This window comes from Coregonus lavaretus (genome assembly GCF_964263955.1).
Source record: "Coregonus lavaretus genome assembly, chromosome: 2".
NCBI lineage: Eukaryota > Metazoa > Chordata > Actinopteri > Salmoniformes > Salmonidae > Coregonus > Coregonus lavaretus.
In genome coordinates this window covers 45,383,591-45,403,848 of record NC_139989.1, presented here as the reverse complement: position 1 = coordinate 45,403,848, position 20,258 = coordinate 45,383,591, and the positions used below count along the sequence as shown (strand labels likewise).

Sequence of the window (20,258 nt, the reverse complement as noted above, 5' to 3'; positions counted from 1 at the left end):
TCTCTATAGTGTACGTCCCAATTGGTGTGGTGTGGAACGGGCCGCAGAGAGTTCACTGATCTGGTGTCAGTTTTGTTATTTTCCATGTGCTAAAATTACGATTGGGGTAAACAATTTAGACGGGTCCTAGATCTGCACTCTCTTTATTCCCCTCCTTTTCCTCTCTGTCGTATTCCCTCCTGCACCTACCTCCTCTTTTTTAAACCATAATATACACAGTGGCATTTCATTTAGAGTAGCCTACCTCAAATGCTTTTTTACGACTTTTGTCATTACCGATAGACTACATTCAAATAATCAAATTTCGTAAACATTTAAACGTGTAAATTGGTATGTTTATTTTTAGGGGATTGTTTGCTGGTAAATATGAGACGGCTTGCCACGATTTATGGCGAGACATCTGTCTTTTTGATTTTTTTTCAAACGACTGCACGCATGCAGCCTCCACGCATGAGCGAGTGTCTCAAATCAAGGAATAGAACAAGGAATCGAGTATAAACAGTTTCCACCGAACGCTTTAATTGACTTTCACTAGAGTCAGATGGCGGTGATATAGCTAATGAAACGGAGGGGGAGGGGTTATAAATAAAGAGGGAATAGATGGGGTAGGCCTAAAATAACACACAACTAGCAATTTAACAATGTAGAATAAATATGTGTGAGAAAAGACGCAGGGTAGTGTAGGCCTGGCTACACACATGTTACATGTGATCAATTTTAAACCACTCAAACCTAGGCAGCTTCAAAGGCTAATTATTTTACAGGATTGATATGAAAGCATGTTTTTTTATGATAGTGCGACGCCTGGTGGATATCAAACAACTTCATCAATGGACATGCAAGTAACAAGTTACAAAACTGCAATCAATAACAATGTAATAACAAAAACTAACATAAGGTAGAACAAAAACACACGAGAAATAAAAAATAAGAAATAAGAAGTACATGAGAAAGTAAGTAAGCATACTATATACAGGGTCAGTAAGCTCCAGTACGATATTTACAATGTGCAGGGATACTGGAGTGATAGAGGTAGATATCAGTGGAAGCTGCTGAAGGGAGGACGGCTCATAATAATGTCTGGAACGACGCAAATGAAATGGCATCAAACACATAGAAACCATGTGTTTGATACCATTCCACTTATTCTGCTCCAGACATTACCACAAGCTCGTCCTCCCCAATTCAGGTGACACCAACCTCCTTTGGTAGATATGTATAGGGGTAAGGTAACTAGGCATCAGGATATATGATGATTGTATGTGAGTGGGTGTGCGGGTGTGTAGAGTCAGTATAAATGTATGTGCATATTATGTATGTGTGAGCAAATTATGGAGTGAGTGTTTGTGTGTGTGTTGGAGTGTCAGTGTGCTTGAGTAGGGCCCTGTGAGTGTGCATAGAGAGTGCAAAAAATATAAATACATTAAAATACAAGGGTAAACTCAGATAGTCCGTGTAGCCATTTTCTTAGCTATTTAGCAGTCTAATGGCTTGGGGATAGAAACTGTTCAGGAGCCTGTTGGTGTCAGACTTGATGCACCGGCACTGCTTGCCATGTGGAAGCAGAGAGAACAGTCTGTGGCTTGGGTGGCTGGAGTCTTTAACGATTTTCCAGGCCTTCCTTTCACACCGCCGGATATAGAGGTCCTGGATGGAAGGGAGCTCAGCCCCAGTGATGTACTGGGCTATCCGCACCACCCTCTGTAGCACCATGTGATCGAGGGCAGTGTAGTTGCCATACCAAGCAGTGATGCAGCCAGTCAAGATGCTCTCAATGGTACAGCTGTATAACTTTTTGAGGATTTGAGGGCCCATGACAAATCTTTTCAACCTCCTGAGGGGGAAGAGGCGCTGTCGCGCCTTCTTCACGACTGTGCGCATGTGTGTGGTCCATTTTAAGTCCTTAGTCATTTGGACACCAAGGAACTTGAAGCTCTCGACCCGCTCCACTGCAGCCCCGTCGATGTGTATGGGGCGTGCTCATCCCCCTGTTTCCTGTAGTCCACGATCAGCTCCTTGTTCTTACTGACGTTGAGGGAGAGGTTGTTGTTCCGGCACTACACTGCCAGGTCACTGACCTCCCTGTAGGCTGTCTCATTGTCGCCGGTGATCAGGCCAACCACTGTCGTGTGGTCAGCAAACTTGATAATGGTGTTGGAGTCGTGTGTGGCCATGCAGTCGTGGGTGAACAGGGAGTACAGGAGGGGACTAAGCACACACTCCTGTGGGGCCTCCGTGTTGAGGGTCAGCGTGGCAGAGGTGATGTTGCCTACTACCTCACTACCTGGAGTCGGCCCCCCAGAAAGTCCAGGATCCAGTTGCAGAGGGAGGTGTTCAGTCCCAGGGTCCTAAGCTTGGTGACGAGCTTGGAGGGGACAATGTGTCTAGGGTGTCTGGGATGATGGAGTTGATGTATGCCATAACCAGCCTCTCAAAGCACTTCATGATTACAGATGTGAGTGCTCCAGTGCAGTAGTCATTGTGGCATGAAGCCTTAGAGTTCTTGGGAACAGGAATGATGGTGGTCATCTTAAAACATGGGGGTTACAGATTGGGACAAGGAGAGGTTGAAAATTCCTCACTCTAGCCTAATGTAGCAGGTGTGAAATAATCTCACCCCAACAACTGGGGAAAGTAAATGCATGCAAGTAATACTAACAGTGAGCTCCAAAAGTATTAGGACAGTGACAATTGTGTTGTTGTTTTGGCTCCGTACTCCAGCACTTTGGATTTGAAATTATACAAGCACTATGAGGTTAAAGTGCAGACTGTCAGCTTTAATTTGAGGGTATTTTCTTCCATATCGGGTGAACTGTTTAGAAATTACAGCACTTTGTATACATAGTCCCCCCCATTTTAGGGGACCAGAAGTATTGGGACAAATTCACTTATATGTGTATTAAAATAGTAAAATGTTAAGTATTTGGTCCCATATTCATAGCACGCATTGACTACATTAAGATTGTGACTGTACAAACTTGTTGGATGCATTTGCTGTTTGTTTTGGTTGTGTTTCAGATTATTTTGTACCCAATAGAAATGAATGGTAAATAATGTATTGTGTCATTCTAAACTCTTCTACATTAATTTGGATACTACCATGATTAAGGATAATCCTGAATGAATCGTGAATAATGATGAGTAAGAAAGTTACAGACGCACAAATATATCCCCAAGACATGCTAACCTCTCACCATTACAATAACAGGGGAGGTTAGCGTTTTTGGAGGGGGGTATTATATTTATGCCTCTAACTTTCTCACACATCATTATTCACGATTCATTCAGGATTATCAGCAATCATGGCAGCAGCCACGTTAATGTAGAAGTGTTAATTGCAATGGAAAGGAGAGGAAGCATGTGCTATAACAGGCCAATACTTTCAGCAGCAGTTTCAGCAATCCATATAGTGCATACAATTTCAATAACAAGTAATTATGATACCCTATCATCCCTAACCTGATTGGAATAAACTAACAGACAGCAATACTTCTACTGCTACTTATAGCTATTTTCGTTCACATGTACGTTACATGTAATTCAATAATTATACATAAAGTATATTCCTAATTTCTTCTTTCTGCAAGTGCTGGATTTTCACCCACAGTGGCCAATCCACCAAGTTATATTATTTTAGTGGTGATTTCTAAGGGTCACCAAAAAAGCTATATCAACTGCTGTGTCTGTGATAACACTCACATTTTTATTGAAAGCAAGAACATCACAGCAAAAAAAACTTCAAAGATGAATTTAACTTACAAGGTGTGAGGTGAACAAGCAACAACCAATTCAATTCTATCTCTACTTCACCTTTGTCATTGCTCCTCCACAATCCCTTCAGCATCACTACTTCAGAAAAGATGATTGCAGCCACTTTGAGATGGGTATCCGTCAGTGCTATCACAGCCCTCTCTTCAGCAGCCACTGAACCTGCTATGAACTTCCATTGATCATGGAACAGAGCCAAACCAGTTGGATCTGGTTCCCGTGGAAGAGATTGTCCACATAACAGTTAACACACCAAAGGTGAAGCAAAAGCCTTTTGTGTCCCCATGATACACCGATCAAATGCAATATGCTAGTTGCAATATGCTAGCTGTTCATGTTCAATGTACACCTGTGTGTGTGTGTCAGTGGAGGCTGCTGAAGGGAGGACAGCTCATAATAATATCTGGAACGGAGCGAATGGAATGGCACTCCAGCCATTACCACGAGCACGACTCCCCAATTAAGGTCCCACCAACCACCACCAACCTCCTGTGGTGTGTGATGGCTGTGCTCAGGGTAGGTCTGACCTCAGAAATAAATTCCTGTACCATTGGTGGAGCCAGAGCCAGTCCCAGGCATAAGCGGCCCGAGACATAAGTGTGCAATTAGGGCCCCCGGCCGCTAGGGGCCCCCGACCAAACCAAATTGTTGTGTTTGGGTTTAATTTTGTGGGGGAACTCAGTCGGGGGGGGGGGGGGGGGGGGGTTGACTAGGTGGAATACAGCTACGACCGAAGTGACTTTTTCGTAGCAGGTTAGGAGAACTAGGTTAAGGTTAGGAAAAGGGTTAGGGTTAGCTAAAATGCTCTCCTAACATGCTACAAAAAGTAACTTCCGGTTGTAGCTGTACTCAATCTAGTCACAACCCAGTCAGGGTCTCAATTTATTATTGAGAGTTAGAATAGTACAATATACAAGGTGCAATTTTGAAATTTGGTTGTGCATCAGCAGTTTTTCTGGCAGTCACTGGCAGTCACTCAATTAGCCCATGTCAGCTAACATTGATTATTTTGGTAAGTAAACATGGGGTCCCCATTGATTTTGTTAGTCACTCTCACTCAGATGTCATTAAAAACTGCAAACATTTCTCTCCACCCTATGGCAGAATGTGTAGAATTGCAGGAAATTAGCTGGATGTGGGTACGCAGACCCGCGAGCCACTGCGGCCCCTGATGATGATTTCAGATTTTTTGTGGCTCCAATCAAATCAAAACCAAATCAAAGTCTATTGGTCGCGTACACAGATTTGCAGATGTTATCACAGGTGCAGCGAAATGCTTGTGTTTCTAGCTCCATCAGTGCAGTAATAATAACTAGCAATACAAAACAATATGCACATAATCCAAAAGTAAAAATAAAGAAATTAAGAAATATCAGAACGAGCAATGTCAGAGTCCGGAATATATTAAGGGGCTGAATACTTATGCAACGACTATATTTTAGTTATTTAATTTGTATTAATCTGAATTTGTATTTTTAATTTTTCTTCCACTTTGACATTCCAAAGTATTTTGAGTGGATTAATACTTTTTCAAGGCACTATATAGTACCAGTCAAAAGTTTGGACACACCTACTCATTCAACGGTTTTTCTTTGTTTTTAAAATGTTTTACATTGTAGAATAATAGTGAAGACATCAAAACTATGAAATAACACATATGGAATCATGTAGTAACCGAAAAAGTGTTAAACAAATCAAAATATATGTTAAATTTGAGATTCTTCAAATAGCCACCCTTTGCCTTGATGACAGCTTTGCACACTCTCAACCAGCTTCATCTGGAATGCTTTTCCAACAGTCTTGAAGGAGTTCCCACATATGCTGAGCACTTGTTGGCTGCTTTTCCTTCACTCTGCTGTCCGACTCATCCCAAACCATCTCAATTGGGTTGAGGTCGGGGGATTGTGGAGGCCAGGTCATCTGATGCAGCACTCCATTACATTTTACATTTACATTTTAGTCATTTAGCAGACACTCTTATCCAGAGCGACTTACAGTTAGTGAGTGCATACATTTTTTTATTTTTTTTCATACTGGCCCCCTGTGGGAATCGAACCCACAACCCTGGCATTGCAAACGCCATGCTCTACCAACTGAGCTACATCCCTTACTCTCCTTCTTGGTAAAATAGCCCTTACACAGCCTGGAGGTGTGTTGGGTCATTGTCCTGTTGAAAAACAAATGATAATCCCACTAAGCCCAAACCAGATGGGATGGCGTATTGCTGCAGAATGCTGTGGTAGCCATGCTGGTTAAGTGTGCCTTACATTCTAAATAAATCACAGACAGTGTCACCAGCAAAGCACCCCCACACCATAACACCTCCTCCTCCATGCTTTACAGTGGGAAATACACATGTGGAGATCATCCGTTCACCCACACCGCGTCTCACAAAGCCACGGCGGTTGGAACCAAAAATCTCAAATTTGGACTCCAGACCAAAGGACACATTTCCACCGGTCTAATGTCCATTGCTCGTGCTTCTTGGCCCAAGCAGGTCTTTTCTTATTATTGATGTCCTTTAGTAGTGGTTTCTTTGCAGCAATTCGACCATGAAGGCCTGATTCACACAGTTCCCTCTGAACAGTTGATGTAGAGATGTGTGTGTGACTTACATTTACATTTTAGTCATTTAGCAGACGCTTTTATCCAGAGCAATTTACAGTTAGTGAGTGCATACATTTTCCATACTGTTTAGACACACCTACTTATTCAAGGGTTTTTCTTTATTTATACAATATTTTACATTGTAGAATAATAGTGAAGACATCAAAACTATGAAATAACACATATGGAATCATGTAGTAACCAAAAAAGAGAATGCCAAGAGTGTGCAAAGCTGTCATCAAGGCAAAGGGTGGCTATTTGAAGAATCTCAAATATAAAATATATTTTGATTAGTTTAACACTCTTTTGGTTACTACATGATTCCATATGTGTTATTTCATAGTTTTGATGTCTTCACTATTATTCTACAATGTAGAAAATAGTAAAAATAAAGAAAAACCCTGGAATGAGTAGGTGTCCAAACCTTTGACTGGTACTGTATATATATAAATAAGGGTGTGTAAAGACAGTATGGACAGTAAATGAATAGAAAAGGTGTGTACAGCAGTAGTTATCTAGGATGAGCCATGACTAGAATACAGTATATACTGTACATATAAAGTGGGTGAAACAGTATGTAAACATTATTCATCAAAGTTGACCATCCCTGATCTACATCAGTCTGTCCTATCTGGTGAAATTCTCCTGTCTTATCTGGTGTCCTGTGTGAAGTTAATTATGCTCCCTCTAATTCTCCCATCTCTCTCCCTCTCGGAGGACCTGAGCCCTAGGACCATGCCTCAGTACTACTTGGCCTGATGACTCCTGGCTGTCCCCAGTCCACCTGGTTGTGCTGCTGATCCAGTTTCTGCTGTTCTGCCTGCAGCTATGGAACCCTAACCTGTTCACCGGACATGCTACCTTGTCCCTGACCTTCTGTTTTCGACCTGCTCGCTCTCCCTCCCTCCCTCTCGCTCTACTGCACCTGCTGTCTCAACCTCTGAATGCTCAGCTATGAAAAGCCAACTGACATTTACTCCTGAGGTGCTGGCCTGTTACACCCTCTACAACCACTGTGATTATTATTTGACCCTGTTGGTCATCTATGAACGTTTTAACATCTTGAAGAACGACCTGACCTTAATGGCCATGTACTCTTATAATCTCCACCCGGCACAGCCAGAAGAGGACTGGCCGCCCCTCAGAGCCTGGTTCCTCTAGGTTTCTTCCTAGGTTCCGTGCTTCTACATCTGCATTGCTTGCTGTTTGGGGTTTTAGGCTGGGTTTCTGTATACGTACTTTGTGAGATCTGCTGACATAAAAAGGGCTTTATAAATACATTTGATGATTTGATTTGATCATGAAATGCCTATATGATATACTGTGTGTGGCTATAACTGTGCAGTACACTTATCTGCTTACTCCTTGTTCACTCATTATTATAAGCTCATTATTACTTGCATAATGAAAGTGTTTTCCCAGAACTGGCCAAAGATAAGTTTCATTTCTCCATCATTGCCACCCTGAAATCCTCGGTCTTCTCGTCTTCTGAAGTGTACTGCACCCCGTCACTCAACAACCTAATCCAATCAAATGATTCAATCGGACTGGGGGGTTGGATTTAATCCAGACGAAATCTCACAATAAATTGCCTTCTTCACACACATTGCCTGAAACGGTTGGTGTCGCAGTTGCATTCCGAGGTGTGAAGAGACTGATCTGCACGCAACGAATCCAGGTAGGTTTATTTCTTCAGGCTTGCGTTACATTTCCCTCACTGTAGCTCGATGTAGAAGATCAAACACAAACTGTTACAAAATGTTTCTAATTATGCAATGATTCAACCCTGGCTATGATACTGTATAGTTAACTAAATACTTCCACCAACACTCGACACAGTCTATTACCCATCACTGCTCTTTTTTCACACCTATTGTAAACATTTAGATGTTTGAACATCTTCAATTATTTTCCCAGGGCACTAGACTGTATTTCAGACTTCCTGATTGGAGCGTGTTAGCGAACCGTTGATCATGGCACTAGACGGATGTGGGCAGCTGTGTAAGTGTATCCTGATCCTTTTCAACATCATTTTTGCCGTAAGTACCCATAATCTCAATGTAACTCTGTAGACCTAGTGGTAACAAATTGGTATCTGGTGTGCATGAGAAAGAGAAGGGGGCTGGTGTAAAATGTAAATTCATTGTAGTAGGTGAATAGTTCTAAGGGCATTGTCTATTTATCTTTGATCAACCTAGGCAGCATTTGCCATTTGCTGATTTGGAAATAAGCTTTGCTTAAAGTCAAATAGCAAAATCTCTTATTTAATTTTTGTCCAGACCCTTGCTACCATCTCTGAATGGGAAATACATTTCCATTGCTGTTATTAAAAGGCTGCATTTATTGTCTGTATGACTGATTAAACCCCTTTCCCATCAAAGTACCAGCTCATGTCTATTGCTCACAGTTGTCCACATCAAATAAAATTCGATTTGTCACATGCGCCGAATATAACCGGTGTAAACTTTACAGTGAAATGCTTGCTTATGAGCCCTTCCCAATTATGCAGAGTTTTAAAAGAATATAAATAAAATAGTAACAAGGAATACAATAAAATACAGGAGAATGGCGCTACAGCCAGGGAGTACCAGGACCAGATCAATGTGCAGAGGTACGAGGTATTTGAGGTAGATATGTACATGAAGGCAGGGTAAAATGACTAGGCATCAGGATAGATAATAATAAGAGTAAAATAAATTAGCAGCAGCAAATGATGTGTAAAAGTATGTGTGTGTAATGTGCATGTATGTGTGTGTGATGTGTATGTAGTGTACACACACACACACGTATATTCCATTAATGAACTTCTCCTTCATTAATGGAAATGAACGAGAAGTTTCGTTTCCCATGTTAAGTTTCAAAATGTTGGCGTTCATCCAGGTGATGCAAAACCACAGACTTAGTGTATCATTGGGATGTGGTTAGTTCACTTTACCAGCTAACCGATATTTCAAGCAGGGGAATTCTATATGAATTAATCAAAAGTAAGAAACCAAACCAAACTTAAATAGCAGAGTAGAATCACACAGGCGTGCTGTTTAATTCGTTGAACTAGTTTAGTCCTGGCCCCTGGTTGAGGAAGCTATTCTGTTCAGTATTTATTCTGTGCTTTGAAAGAAATGTCTCTTGTGGAACATTCTTTCTTGTTGTTTATCTAGCTTTCCCAAACTAGACTATATTTATTCATAGTCCTTTTTTGCAAAACAGTGCTGCACCTGACATTACATGATGACATTACTCTCATCATTTTACCAATCATCGTTGTCGGATGAAAACCTCATCTCCAAAACATAAACTTTTCAGGAAATGGAAAAAACAGCCATATTTTCCCATTAATAAACATACAATTATGAAACTTCAGATGCTATTTTGAATACATTTCTTGGTCCTAGAGTCATGTCATGAAATGAAATGTTCACAGCTCAATGAGGGGAGTTACTGCTTTCCATACATGTAAAAAAACAAACAAAAAAAGTTTAGGTTTTCATCCGATCCATTGAACATTGTAGATTTCATAGTTACATTGAAAGGGATACTTTGGGATTTTGGCAATGAAGCCCTTTATCTACTTCCCCAGAGTCGGATGAACTCATGGATACCATTTTTATGTCTCTGCTTGCAGTTTGAAAGAAGTTGCTAACTAGCGTAGCACAATTGCTAACTAGCATTAGCACAATGACTGGAAGTCAATGTAACTGCTAGCATGCTAGTAGATACCATAGACTTCCAGCCATTGCGCTAACGCTAGTTAGCATTGGTTCGCAAAACTACTTTTAACTTCTTTCATACTCAGTGCTTGACTTGGGCATAAACTCACCGGAGCTGAGTACCACCACCTCAATTTTTGTGCTGCTTGAGCTCCCATTCCTCTTATAGAATATTAGCTCAAAAGTATTGTGGAGCTCCTGCACCTAAATATAAAACAGTCCCGGCACCCATATTGAGTGCCGGCACCTATTTCAGTCCAAGTCAAGCACTGTTCATACTGGATGCAGAGACATAAAAATGGTATCCATGAGTTCATCTGACTCTGGGGAATTAGATAAAGGGCTTCATTGCCAAAATCCAGAAGTATCCTTTTAATACTAGTACATCTTCTACACTATATTTGTAACATCTTGTGTGAGACTGATCTTTAGGTATGCTTTCACAACCTGTTTCATGCACAGTTTTTGTGGTTTCTTCTGACAGCTGGTGGGTTTGGCGATGTTGGGGTTGGGCTTGTGGCTGAGGTTCAGCTCTGAGACCAGAGGATTTTTCAACATAGACCTCAACACGCAACAGTTTGTCATCGGTGAGCTCACACAACTCTGCTCTACTAATTTCAGCCTGTAAAACCTTTTGCAGCTGTAAGCCATGGATAGACAGACTATACAACTTTAGGTCAGTTGTTTAGTATATATTTTATTACAGGTTTATAAACTCATAATTTCTTTATTAATGACTTAGAAACATTTGAAAACCATTTATAAAGTATACCTTTTAAAGTGTTACTGAAAAATAATTATAATCACCATTAGTACTGAACAGCTAACATTGACAAATGGGTATCTCTATCTCTCATACTTTAGGTGTGTCCGTGTTGATTGCGTTAGGAGCAGTGATATTGCTCGTAGCTGCTTTCGGAGACTATGGAGCGTGTAATGAGAATAGGACTGCTTTGGGAGTGGTAAGCTACAAAGAAAAGAAAAACGGCATCCATTTTCCATTAGTTACACTACACTGAAGTGGGAGCACAAAGTATTTGACAGCCCTGATTTAGAGGCTTGAGTGGGCAGTGGTAGGTAGCCTTAGCTAATTCAATTGTCCGCAAACAAGTCAAGGGAGATCAAAATACTGAAACATGAGAGCAAGACAGAGACCAGACATGCTTTCAGAAAGCAGGTATGGATATCCACCCCTTTCTAGTGACGAACCATGCAGATTCCCTTCTACCACAGGGAACATTAGTGTCTAAGAACATACATATTAGTTTAACTTCCTAATAAGAGTTCCTCACTAGAAAGTATTGAAACTTGTTCAGCCCAATATTTCACCCAAAGCCCTTAACCACAAAGAACCGCCGAAATCTAAGCTGTGACATGGAGCGTTTGGAATGTTGGGTGATCCTGCTGCGTTTTCCCGCCATAGAGTTCTCTGGTTCTCCTTGCCGCAACTCTGACCTCTCTCTCTCAAGGGCCTAGCAAGCACTTGTCATCAATCACTCAACTGAGCTGCTACCTCAAGAGCCATGGTGCAGTTTACAACCATAGAGGAGCACTGGGAGTCTCGCCTGTTTGTCTGAGAAGGCCAGAGACTTTTAAACTCCCATTTAACACAATGGCTCGAGATAGGAAATACTTGCTTCCTGTATGCAAGCTTTGCTGTAGGACATGACACTACACACGTTGGCATACATTTTTGTGAATGACCAGCTCAGCGGGTGACCTGTTTCACCACCATTCCAAGGGTATAATCGGTATAACGACAGGTTCATAGTTTCCAGTTCTTAGGGATAGAGTGAGTTCAAGGAGGAGGTCAAAGGGTCTAACAAAGTTCCTAGATTTGGAAAGCACTTTCACAGCATGAAATAACAACCTAAACTATTATTATTAGCTATTCCTCTACGAAACACACTACAGTCCTATATGTCAGAGAGAAACAGATGATGCAATTATGACTGCTACATATCACAGATTGACAAAGTAATGTGTTTACTAATTGACTTATGCAAAACAGCTATGATGAGCTGAAGTCAGTGAGTTCTCTCTTGCCCAGAGATTCCTGTTGCCATTTTGAGGCAGCGGTTGCTTTCTCTCCGTGTGGTTTATTTAAGGAATAATGCCAGAGGAGGTGTGGTATATGGCCAATATGCCACGGCTAAGGGCTGTTCTTATGCATAACGCAACACGGATTGCCTGGATACACCCTTAGCCATGGTACACTATATATACAAAAGTATGTGAACACCCCTTCAAATTAGTGGATTCAGCTATTTCAGCCACACCCGTTGCTGACAGGTGTATAAAATGAGCACAGAGCCATGCAATCTCCATAGACAAACATTGGCAGTAGAATGGCCTTATTGAAGAGCTCAGTGACTTTCAACGTGGCACCGTCATAGGATGCCACCTTTCCAACAAGTCAGTTCATCAAATTTCTGCCCTGCTAGAGCTGCCCCGGTCAACTGTAAGTGCTGTTATCGTGAAGTGGAAACGTCTAGGAGCAACAACAGCTCAGCCGCGAAGTGATAGGCCACACAAACTCACAGAACGGGACCGCCGAGTGCTGAAGCAAATGGTCATATACCACAAACCCCCGAGGTGCCTTATTGCTATTATAAACTGGTTACCAATGTAATTAGAATAGTAAAAGGTCTTTCTTTCTTTCCCATGCTATACGGCCTGATATACCACCGTTTTCAGCCAATCACCATTCAGAGCGCGAACCACCCGGTTTATAATATGGGATGTGTCACTGTAAGCGTGTCAGATTTACTTTAGAAGCACTTACTGTAGTTCCAAACCTTCACACAGTTTCTCAGAAAAGTCATGGGCTTTTCTCATACAGTTGCCACTTTCAACTTTGTTCATTGTGCATACATTTAACATGTCACACACACTTCACAAATAATAAGTCAATTTGAAGGACAGCTGTGGTTTTATGTGTGTTTATTCAGTAAGTATGTGTGCTGTGTTGTTGTATTTCTGATTTGTTTACCTGCCCCTCCCAGTTCTCCTGCCTGCTGGGTATCCTGGCTGGAGTACAGATCGGAGTCGGAGTGATCGCCTACGTGAGAAGTGATGAGGTGAGAAAGGAAGAACAGAAAGAGGGAGCAAGACAAAATGTTGAATAATAAACAACGTCAAGGCTTCCCTTTCATGCAGATCACAAAAACCTTTGTTAGTTGATTAAATGGTTGTAACCAACAGTGTAACACCTGTCCACCAGATGCATCAAATTCTTTGCATTCCAGCGGAAGTCATTCATTGTCAATGGAGCAGTCCGCAACACTACATTGGGGATGGCGTAGGCTGGGGTGCGTTCTGTGTACCGCATGCCATCAATATTTTCAACTTGTGCGTTGCTTTACCGTGCGGTGGTACAAACGGAAGTACACACACTGACTCCAAACTAGCTAGCTTTTAGCTAGTTGAAAAGCGAAGCACATGTTCGTCAAGTGGGGAAAGTGCGAGCTAGACATCTGGCAAAACAAAACGCATATGCATGCATCTGGTGGACATCGGACGTAACTCCTGCTTATGTGTGGTCTTGTCTTTGTGCTGTGCAGGTTGGGAAGCAGCTGGCGGAATTCTATGCTACAGTGTATGCACAGTATGTGGCCAAAGGAGACCCTGGTATGGCGGTTACCCTGTCCATCTTCCACAATGGGGTAAATACAAAACATATCCCAAAACTTTTAATAGCATCATCGCTTTAGTTTGGCACATTTCAGTCCATCATAACTAATTCAATCCATAACAGTTCCAAAACCATGAGAAAACTATCAAAACCATTACATCAAATGTTACATTTCACTTGCCTTCGCCCTCTCTCTCCCTCTTCTAGTTGCACTGCTGTGGACTCATTGGTGCCTTGGACTTCTTGGTGAAAGAAACATGTCCAAAAACCGGATTTATTGAGACCTTCACTCTCCCGGTGAGTCGGTGTTCATTATGGGGCCAAATCCTAATTTGAGAAATATGTGCAACTTAAATCTGTATAAATTCTGTATTTATGTCAATGGTATATTTGCAATGAAATCAAGTTACAGGAGCATCTCAAGATAGGATCCAGTACCTTTTTCATATTGACTGTATAATTGACTATAATTTGCACAACACATTTTTGTAAAATAACCCGTAAAAGAACTGTGACAAATGAAGTGTTACCCTATGTTTTATCCACTATGGAGGCATCCAGGAGGCTGTCCTAGATTTCCATATCTCTAGGCTGTATAAAACCCAAGGCTCTAACCCATCCCACACTGGTGTCTCTCTCCCCCTGCAGGCCTGCCCCACAGTGATTGTCGACATCTTCGTGTCCAAAGCGCCGCTGGTGATGGGCCTCTTCCTTGGGACTGCGACTATGCTGGTGGGCAATACTACACACACACACACACACACAGCTCAGTGCACAGATTTGTTAACGCAGGGTAGATACTCAGTTTATTAGGCACACCAATCTAGTACCGGGTCGGACCCCCTTTGCTTCCAGAACAGCCTGGATTCTACAAGGTGTTGGAAACGTTCAATCATTGTTCAATTGGTATCAAGGGACCTAACGTGTGCTAGGAAGACATTCCCCACACCAGTACACCACCAGCCTGCACCGTTGACACCAGACAGGATGGGGCCATGGACTCGTGCTGCTTACGCCAAATCCTGACTTTGCCATCAGCGTGGCGCAACAGGAACCGGGATTCGTCAGACCAGGCAATGTTTTTCCACTCCTCAATTGTCCAGTGTTGGTGATCGCGTCCCCACTGGATCCGCTTCTTCCTGTTTTTATACCGAACAAAAATATAAACGCAACATGTAGTGTTGGTCCCATGTTTCATGAGCTGAAATAAAATATCTCTGAAATTTTCCATATGCACAAAAAACTTATTTCTCTCAAATTTTGTGCACAAATTTCTTTACATCCCTGTTAGTGAGCATTTCTCCTTTGCCAAGATAATCCATCCACCTGACAGGTGTGGCATATCAAGAAGCTGATTAAACAGCATGATCATTCCACAGGTGCACACAACACAATGCCACAGATGTTTTAAGTTGAGGGAGCATGCAATTGGCATGCTGACTGCAGGACTCTCCACCAGAGCGGTTGCCAGAGAATTGAATGTTCATTTCTCTACCATAAGCCGCCTCCAACGTTGTTTTAGGGAATTTGGCAGTATGTCCAACCGGCCTCACAACTGCAGACCACGTGTAACCACGCCAGCCAAGGACCTCCACATCCGGATTCTTCACCTGCGGGATCATCTGAGACCAGCCACCCGGACAGCTGATGAAACTGTGGGTTTGCACAACCAAAGAAATTCTGCACAACTGCCAGAAAGACTCAGGGAAGCTCATCTGTGCTCGTCGTCCTCACCAGGGTCTTGACCTGACTGCTGTTTGGCGTCGTAACCGACTTCAGTGGACAAATGCTCACCTTCGATGGCCACTGGCACGCTGGAGAAGTGTGCTCTTCACGGATGAATCCCAGTTTCAACTGTACCGGGCAGATGGCAGACAGCGTGTGGCGTCGTGTGGGCGAGCGGTTTGCTGATGTCAACGTTGTGAACAGAGTGCCCCATCACCTTTTTTAAAATCCACTCCCTACCTTTTTTTTAAGGTATCTGTGACCAACAGATGCATATCTGTATGAAAAATGTATGCACTCACTAACTGTAAGTCACTCTGGATAAGAGCGTCTGCTAAATTACTAAAATGTAAATATCTGTATTCTCAGTCATGTGAAATCCATAAATTAGGGCCTAATGAATTTATTTCAACTGACTGATTTCCTTACATGAACTGTAATTCAGTAACAAGGATCGACGAGTTGTGTATTCCGAGATGCCATTCTGCACACCACTGTTGCACTGCGCCGTTATTAGTCTGTTTGTGGCCCGCCTGTTAGCTTGCACGATTCTTGCCATTCTCCTTCGACCTCTCTCAACGAGCTGTTTTCGCCCACAGGACTGCCGCTGACTGGATGTTTTTTGTTTGTCGCCCCATTCTCGGTAAACCCTAGACACTGTCGTGCGGGAAATGCCCAGGAGGCATTTCTGAGATACTGGATCCGAAGCGCCTGGCACCGACGATCATACCACACTCAAAGTTGCTTAAGTCACTCACTTGGCCCATTCTAACGTTCAATCAAACAGTAACCGAATGCCTCGATGCCTGTCTGCCTGCTTTATATAGCAAGCCACGTGACTCACGGTCTGTAGGAGAGATACATTTCATGAAAGGAGTGGTGTACCTAACAAACTGACCAGGGGCGCAACTTTGGTTTTAGAAGTGGGGTAGACAAACTGGCAGGGGGTCTGGGGGGGTCCTCCCTCAGAATTGTTTAAGCATCTATAGCTCATTTCCTGCATTTCTACACAATCTTATGACCTTTTTGGGGTCACTTGTATTATTCTATTTCTTATTTATATGTTTCTAAACACTTGTACATGAATGTGGATGCTACTATGATTATGGATAATCCTGAATGAATCATGAATAATGTTAGAGATGCACAAATATCATACCCGCTCCCCCCAAAACATCCTAACCTCCCCTGTTATTGTAATGGTGAGAGGTTAGCATGAATTGGGGATATGATATTTGTGCATCTAACTTTCTCACTCATCATTATTCACAATTCATTCAGGATTATCCGTAATCATGGTAACATCCACATTAATGTAGAAGTATTAAGAAACGTTATTCTTATTTACAATAAGTGACTCCAAAATGACACAATACATTATTTATTGTCTGTTAAGTTACCTTGCCAGCTACATCAGTCAAATAAAGAGTAGCCAGTTTCTGCTCTGCTTGTTTTTACAACTCTGAGAAAAAGCACAACACACAGAGACAGCAGCTGCCTCTTATCGCAAGCTCTGTGGTGTCCGCGCGGTCTTAAATCAAGCGGGCTGAAACCAAACTGCCACCCGACCGCTCTGAGGAGTCCGCATGGTCCTAAAGCACAACGATGCCGCTTTTTGTATCAAAACTGGGGGGGACAAAAATGCAATTTCAGAATGTCCCCAGTGAAATTTGCACCCCTGAAACTGACCACTGAGTGTAAGTTGCTGCAGGGGTAGAACTGCACTGGTTAGAAGAGAGCAACAGACAGGTTGTTGTTACATCTTTCTGTTCTTGTTTTTCTACCCTCTGCTTAACCCATACCTTTGTCTGTTTCTCCCATCCTATACCATCCCTCCGTTTCCTCTCCCCCTCCTTTCAGATCTTGGCCCTGGTGTGCAGCTCCCTCCTCAGCAAAGAGATCCAGCGCTCCCATTCTTCTCCTCCCCCCTACATCCTCCTCTCCACTACTGTCCTCCCCCCCCCTAACCCGGACCCTGTGGGCTTTACCCCGCTCCCAGTCATACCTGTGGCTGATGCACTGTAACTCCTTACCCCTCCAACTTTATTTACACCATTGATTTATGATCCTTTCCTCTCCTCGGACGCTCACAGATCCACATTCTCCTCTCACTGCTCAATAAGGTCATTGTCTAGTCCACTGCAAGCTACGCATTTTCTGCCGTTAAATGTCTGGACTTAATGTTTCCCATCTTCAATTCACACTCTTGGTACATTTGCTTGTATCAGAGACAGTAATTTAGGAGTTAGGAATTTGCACTCAATCTCACCCTGTTATAGCATCTGGTCTGAAGGTGATGATCGCTAACCCTGCTTTCTCTTTATCTGATCCCATTCTGCTTAACTCTTTCCTCCCTGCGTCACCACCTTCTCCTGTTGCTCCTAGATCACAGCCCTGGTGTGCTGCAGCATCCTCATGAAACAGATCAAGATGAATCAGTTGTCTGCCCCTGTGTATTACAGCCAGTCCGTGAACTGAGGGGACAGGACCACCAACATGTTGAAACACATTTTTCGCCGCTGTGAAACCAAACCAGATGGTTGTCATTCAGTGACCATCACCCCATTCCCTCCTTTTACTTAATACTTCTGGAGAGGCGCCCAATAAAAATGGATGTCCTCCTAATTAGCTTTCATTCATTTGCGTAGCTGGACAGGGCTCTAGATCATCTGTACATGGCATTAGCAGGGCTCAGAATGAGACCACACCATCCATTTAGATGACATAAACAGGGTAGACAAGACACTGTTGCTCAGTAGCAGCTCAGTTTGTTCTGCCCCGCTTCCCACTGTAGTCCTTCATCTTCAAATGTTTTACCTTTTTATTCACTGTTACCAAATGTTAGTGACTGTATATAGCTGCTCTTGCTGACATAAATGCTGCTTACATGAAAGCTACTATTTTATTAAGATATTGTCAGACGGAGCATTGAATGAGGGCACCACTATAATCAGAAGCTGCTCATGTTTTTTTGTACAGTCCAACGTGTTGACCTTTCCCTGTGATCACATCAGTTTAGAATCATGTTTGTGTTGCAACACTTTTACAATGTTTCAAAGTTAAAATATCCATATCAATGTACTGCTGGCAGAATTAGCATCTTAAAATGGCGTGATCTTAGATTGTTAGGAAATTAATTTCTACGAGGATTTAACTATCAACTGCAAACTGGATTAATCTGTAGTTGGTTCTCTATGCCAAATGGAGTGCATTTATTAACAATGTAGTTTATTAATAACATCTTTAATCATTCTACACACTTAGAATCCTAATCCCCCAACTGCAGCGCCACTTGTACACCCTAAGGTGATATGAAACATCTGTGATTTCTTCAGTCCATGTTTGGATGTTGATGTTGGATGATATATGCAACGTTGCGTCAGGGATCCTTAAATGTGCCTCTGGAACATTCAGTTTCATTGACTCATTCTAGTCACTTATTCTATTACTTTGATGCCATTTCTACCATGTGAACAACTGATTTCTATAAGCGAACTGGGATGTAAAGGATACATTTCCTTGTAATTTTGAGTCACTCCAATTGCAGCGCATGTGTAACCTAGAACCTTATTGCTCTTGGGAATCATATCTACCAGAATGCCCCGTCAAGCAGCAGTTGTAATGGAGGCTGTTGAGTGATAGAATAAGCACTTCATATGGAGTGCCTTGGTACACAAGCCAAAGTGTTGCCCTGTAAATGCAGGCCTTGTCAGGAGTGGGCCAATCATATGGTGTGAAAACTACTCAGAATGACAAAATGGTGTAACTAACCAGGTCAAGTGTCTTATTTTATAGGTCTTAATGATAATTTGAATTTCCAACACTTGTTTTACAATGTAAGAACCGCTTATATTCTGTTGCAAGCTAATACAACTGACTGTGTAACATGGCACCAAATGTGGAGCTTTTTGTTAAATAAATAAATGTGTTTTTTTCCCTTGTCTGATGTCATTGTGCTTACTACATGACTGAATAAGTGCTGGAGAAGAACAAATAATTGACCAATTGTGAGTAAATGTGTATTTATTCATTTGTTCAGTTGTCCAGCTTTGGTCCTACAAATGAATAACAGTTCATGTAACTAAGACCGCAAATACATTTGAGTGTCACGTTGAATACTGTAAGAAACAAGTACATTTGAGCGCTACAGTATTAATACAGTACATTATAATAACTTCAAGAAATGGATGGTTTATACTTTCACCTTGTCCAAACCATTGTAGGAGTGTTAATTCAACTCACCACTGAAGCAGCCCTCAATACAGTCCCCGTCTGCTGGGGAGCACACCTCCGTGGAGCACATGAAGTAGAGCTGTTGTTGATGAGGACAGGAGAACACATTCAAATGCACTGACCACACAGTACTGTATCAAACGCTGAGTCTATAATATGACACCATTGGCTGAGACTGACCTCCTGGTCCTCCAGGTGGGAGGGACTTCCTGTGGGTAAAGACTGGAAGGTGGTGATTATGAGCCTCCGGGTGTGACGGGGTTGGGCAGGTGGTGGGGGAGGGGCCTGGGAGTCACCACGGCTGGGACAGCTGAAAAACAAGACAAAACAATTAGGTTTTCTTCAGACAAAATAACTGCCTGTTCACTATAGGGACAGTTATTTAGTGGCGCTGAGCAGCAGGTGCTGTGGAAAAACCTATAGAATATGGACATTTCAATCTAATCAGCAATTTCACTGTCACATCATTCACGTGGTATAGAGATTCATGCATCTATGCAGTGCTTTCTCTGTGCTGTTGCATATAAACAAACAAACTATAGTGGAACAACCTACCCATCATAGATGAGCAGCCAGCAGGCCAG

General features: G+C 42.4%; 1 protein-coding gene across 3 annotated transcripts; it reads left to right on the top strand.

Annotated features, from left to right (window-relative positions):
• Window positions 1-7,974: 7,974 nt before the first annotated feature.
• LOC311145370 (CD9 antigen-like) lies at window positions 7,975-19,382 on the top strand. Of its 3 annotated transcripts, none has more exons than XM_084181593.1 (9): window positions 7,975-8,053; window positions 8,293-8,414; window positions 10,567-10,669; window positions 10,947-11,044; window positions 13,088-13,162; window positions 13,646-13,747; window positions 13,924-14,013; window positions 14,365-14,448; window positions 17,904-19,382. In XM_084181593.1, the coding sequence occupies exons 2-9, from the start codon at window positions 8,349-8,351 to the stop codon at window positions 17,964-17,966; spliced, it is 681 nt and encodes a 226-aa protein (XP_084037719.1). In that variant the 5' UTR covers window positions 7,975-8,053; window positions 8,293-8,348; the 3' UTR covers window positions 17,967-19,382. The 3 variants fall into 3 exon arrangements, with proteins under 3 accessions (XP_084037719.1, XP_084037718.1, XP_084037717.1); XM_084181592.1 differs by having other exon boundaries at window positions 17,827-19,382; XM_084181591.1 differs by having other exon boundaries at window positions 17,302-19,382.
• Window positions 19,383-20,258: the final 876 nt, after the last annotated feature.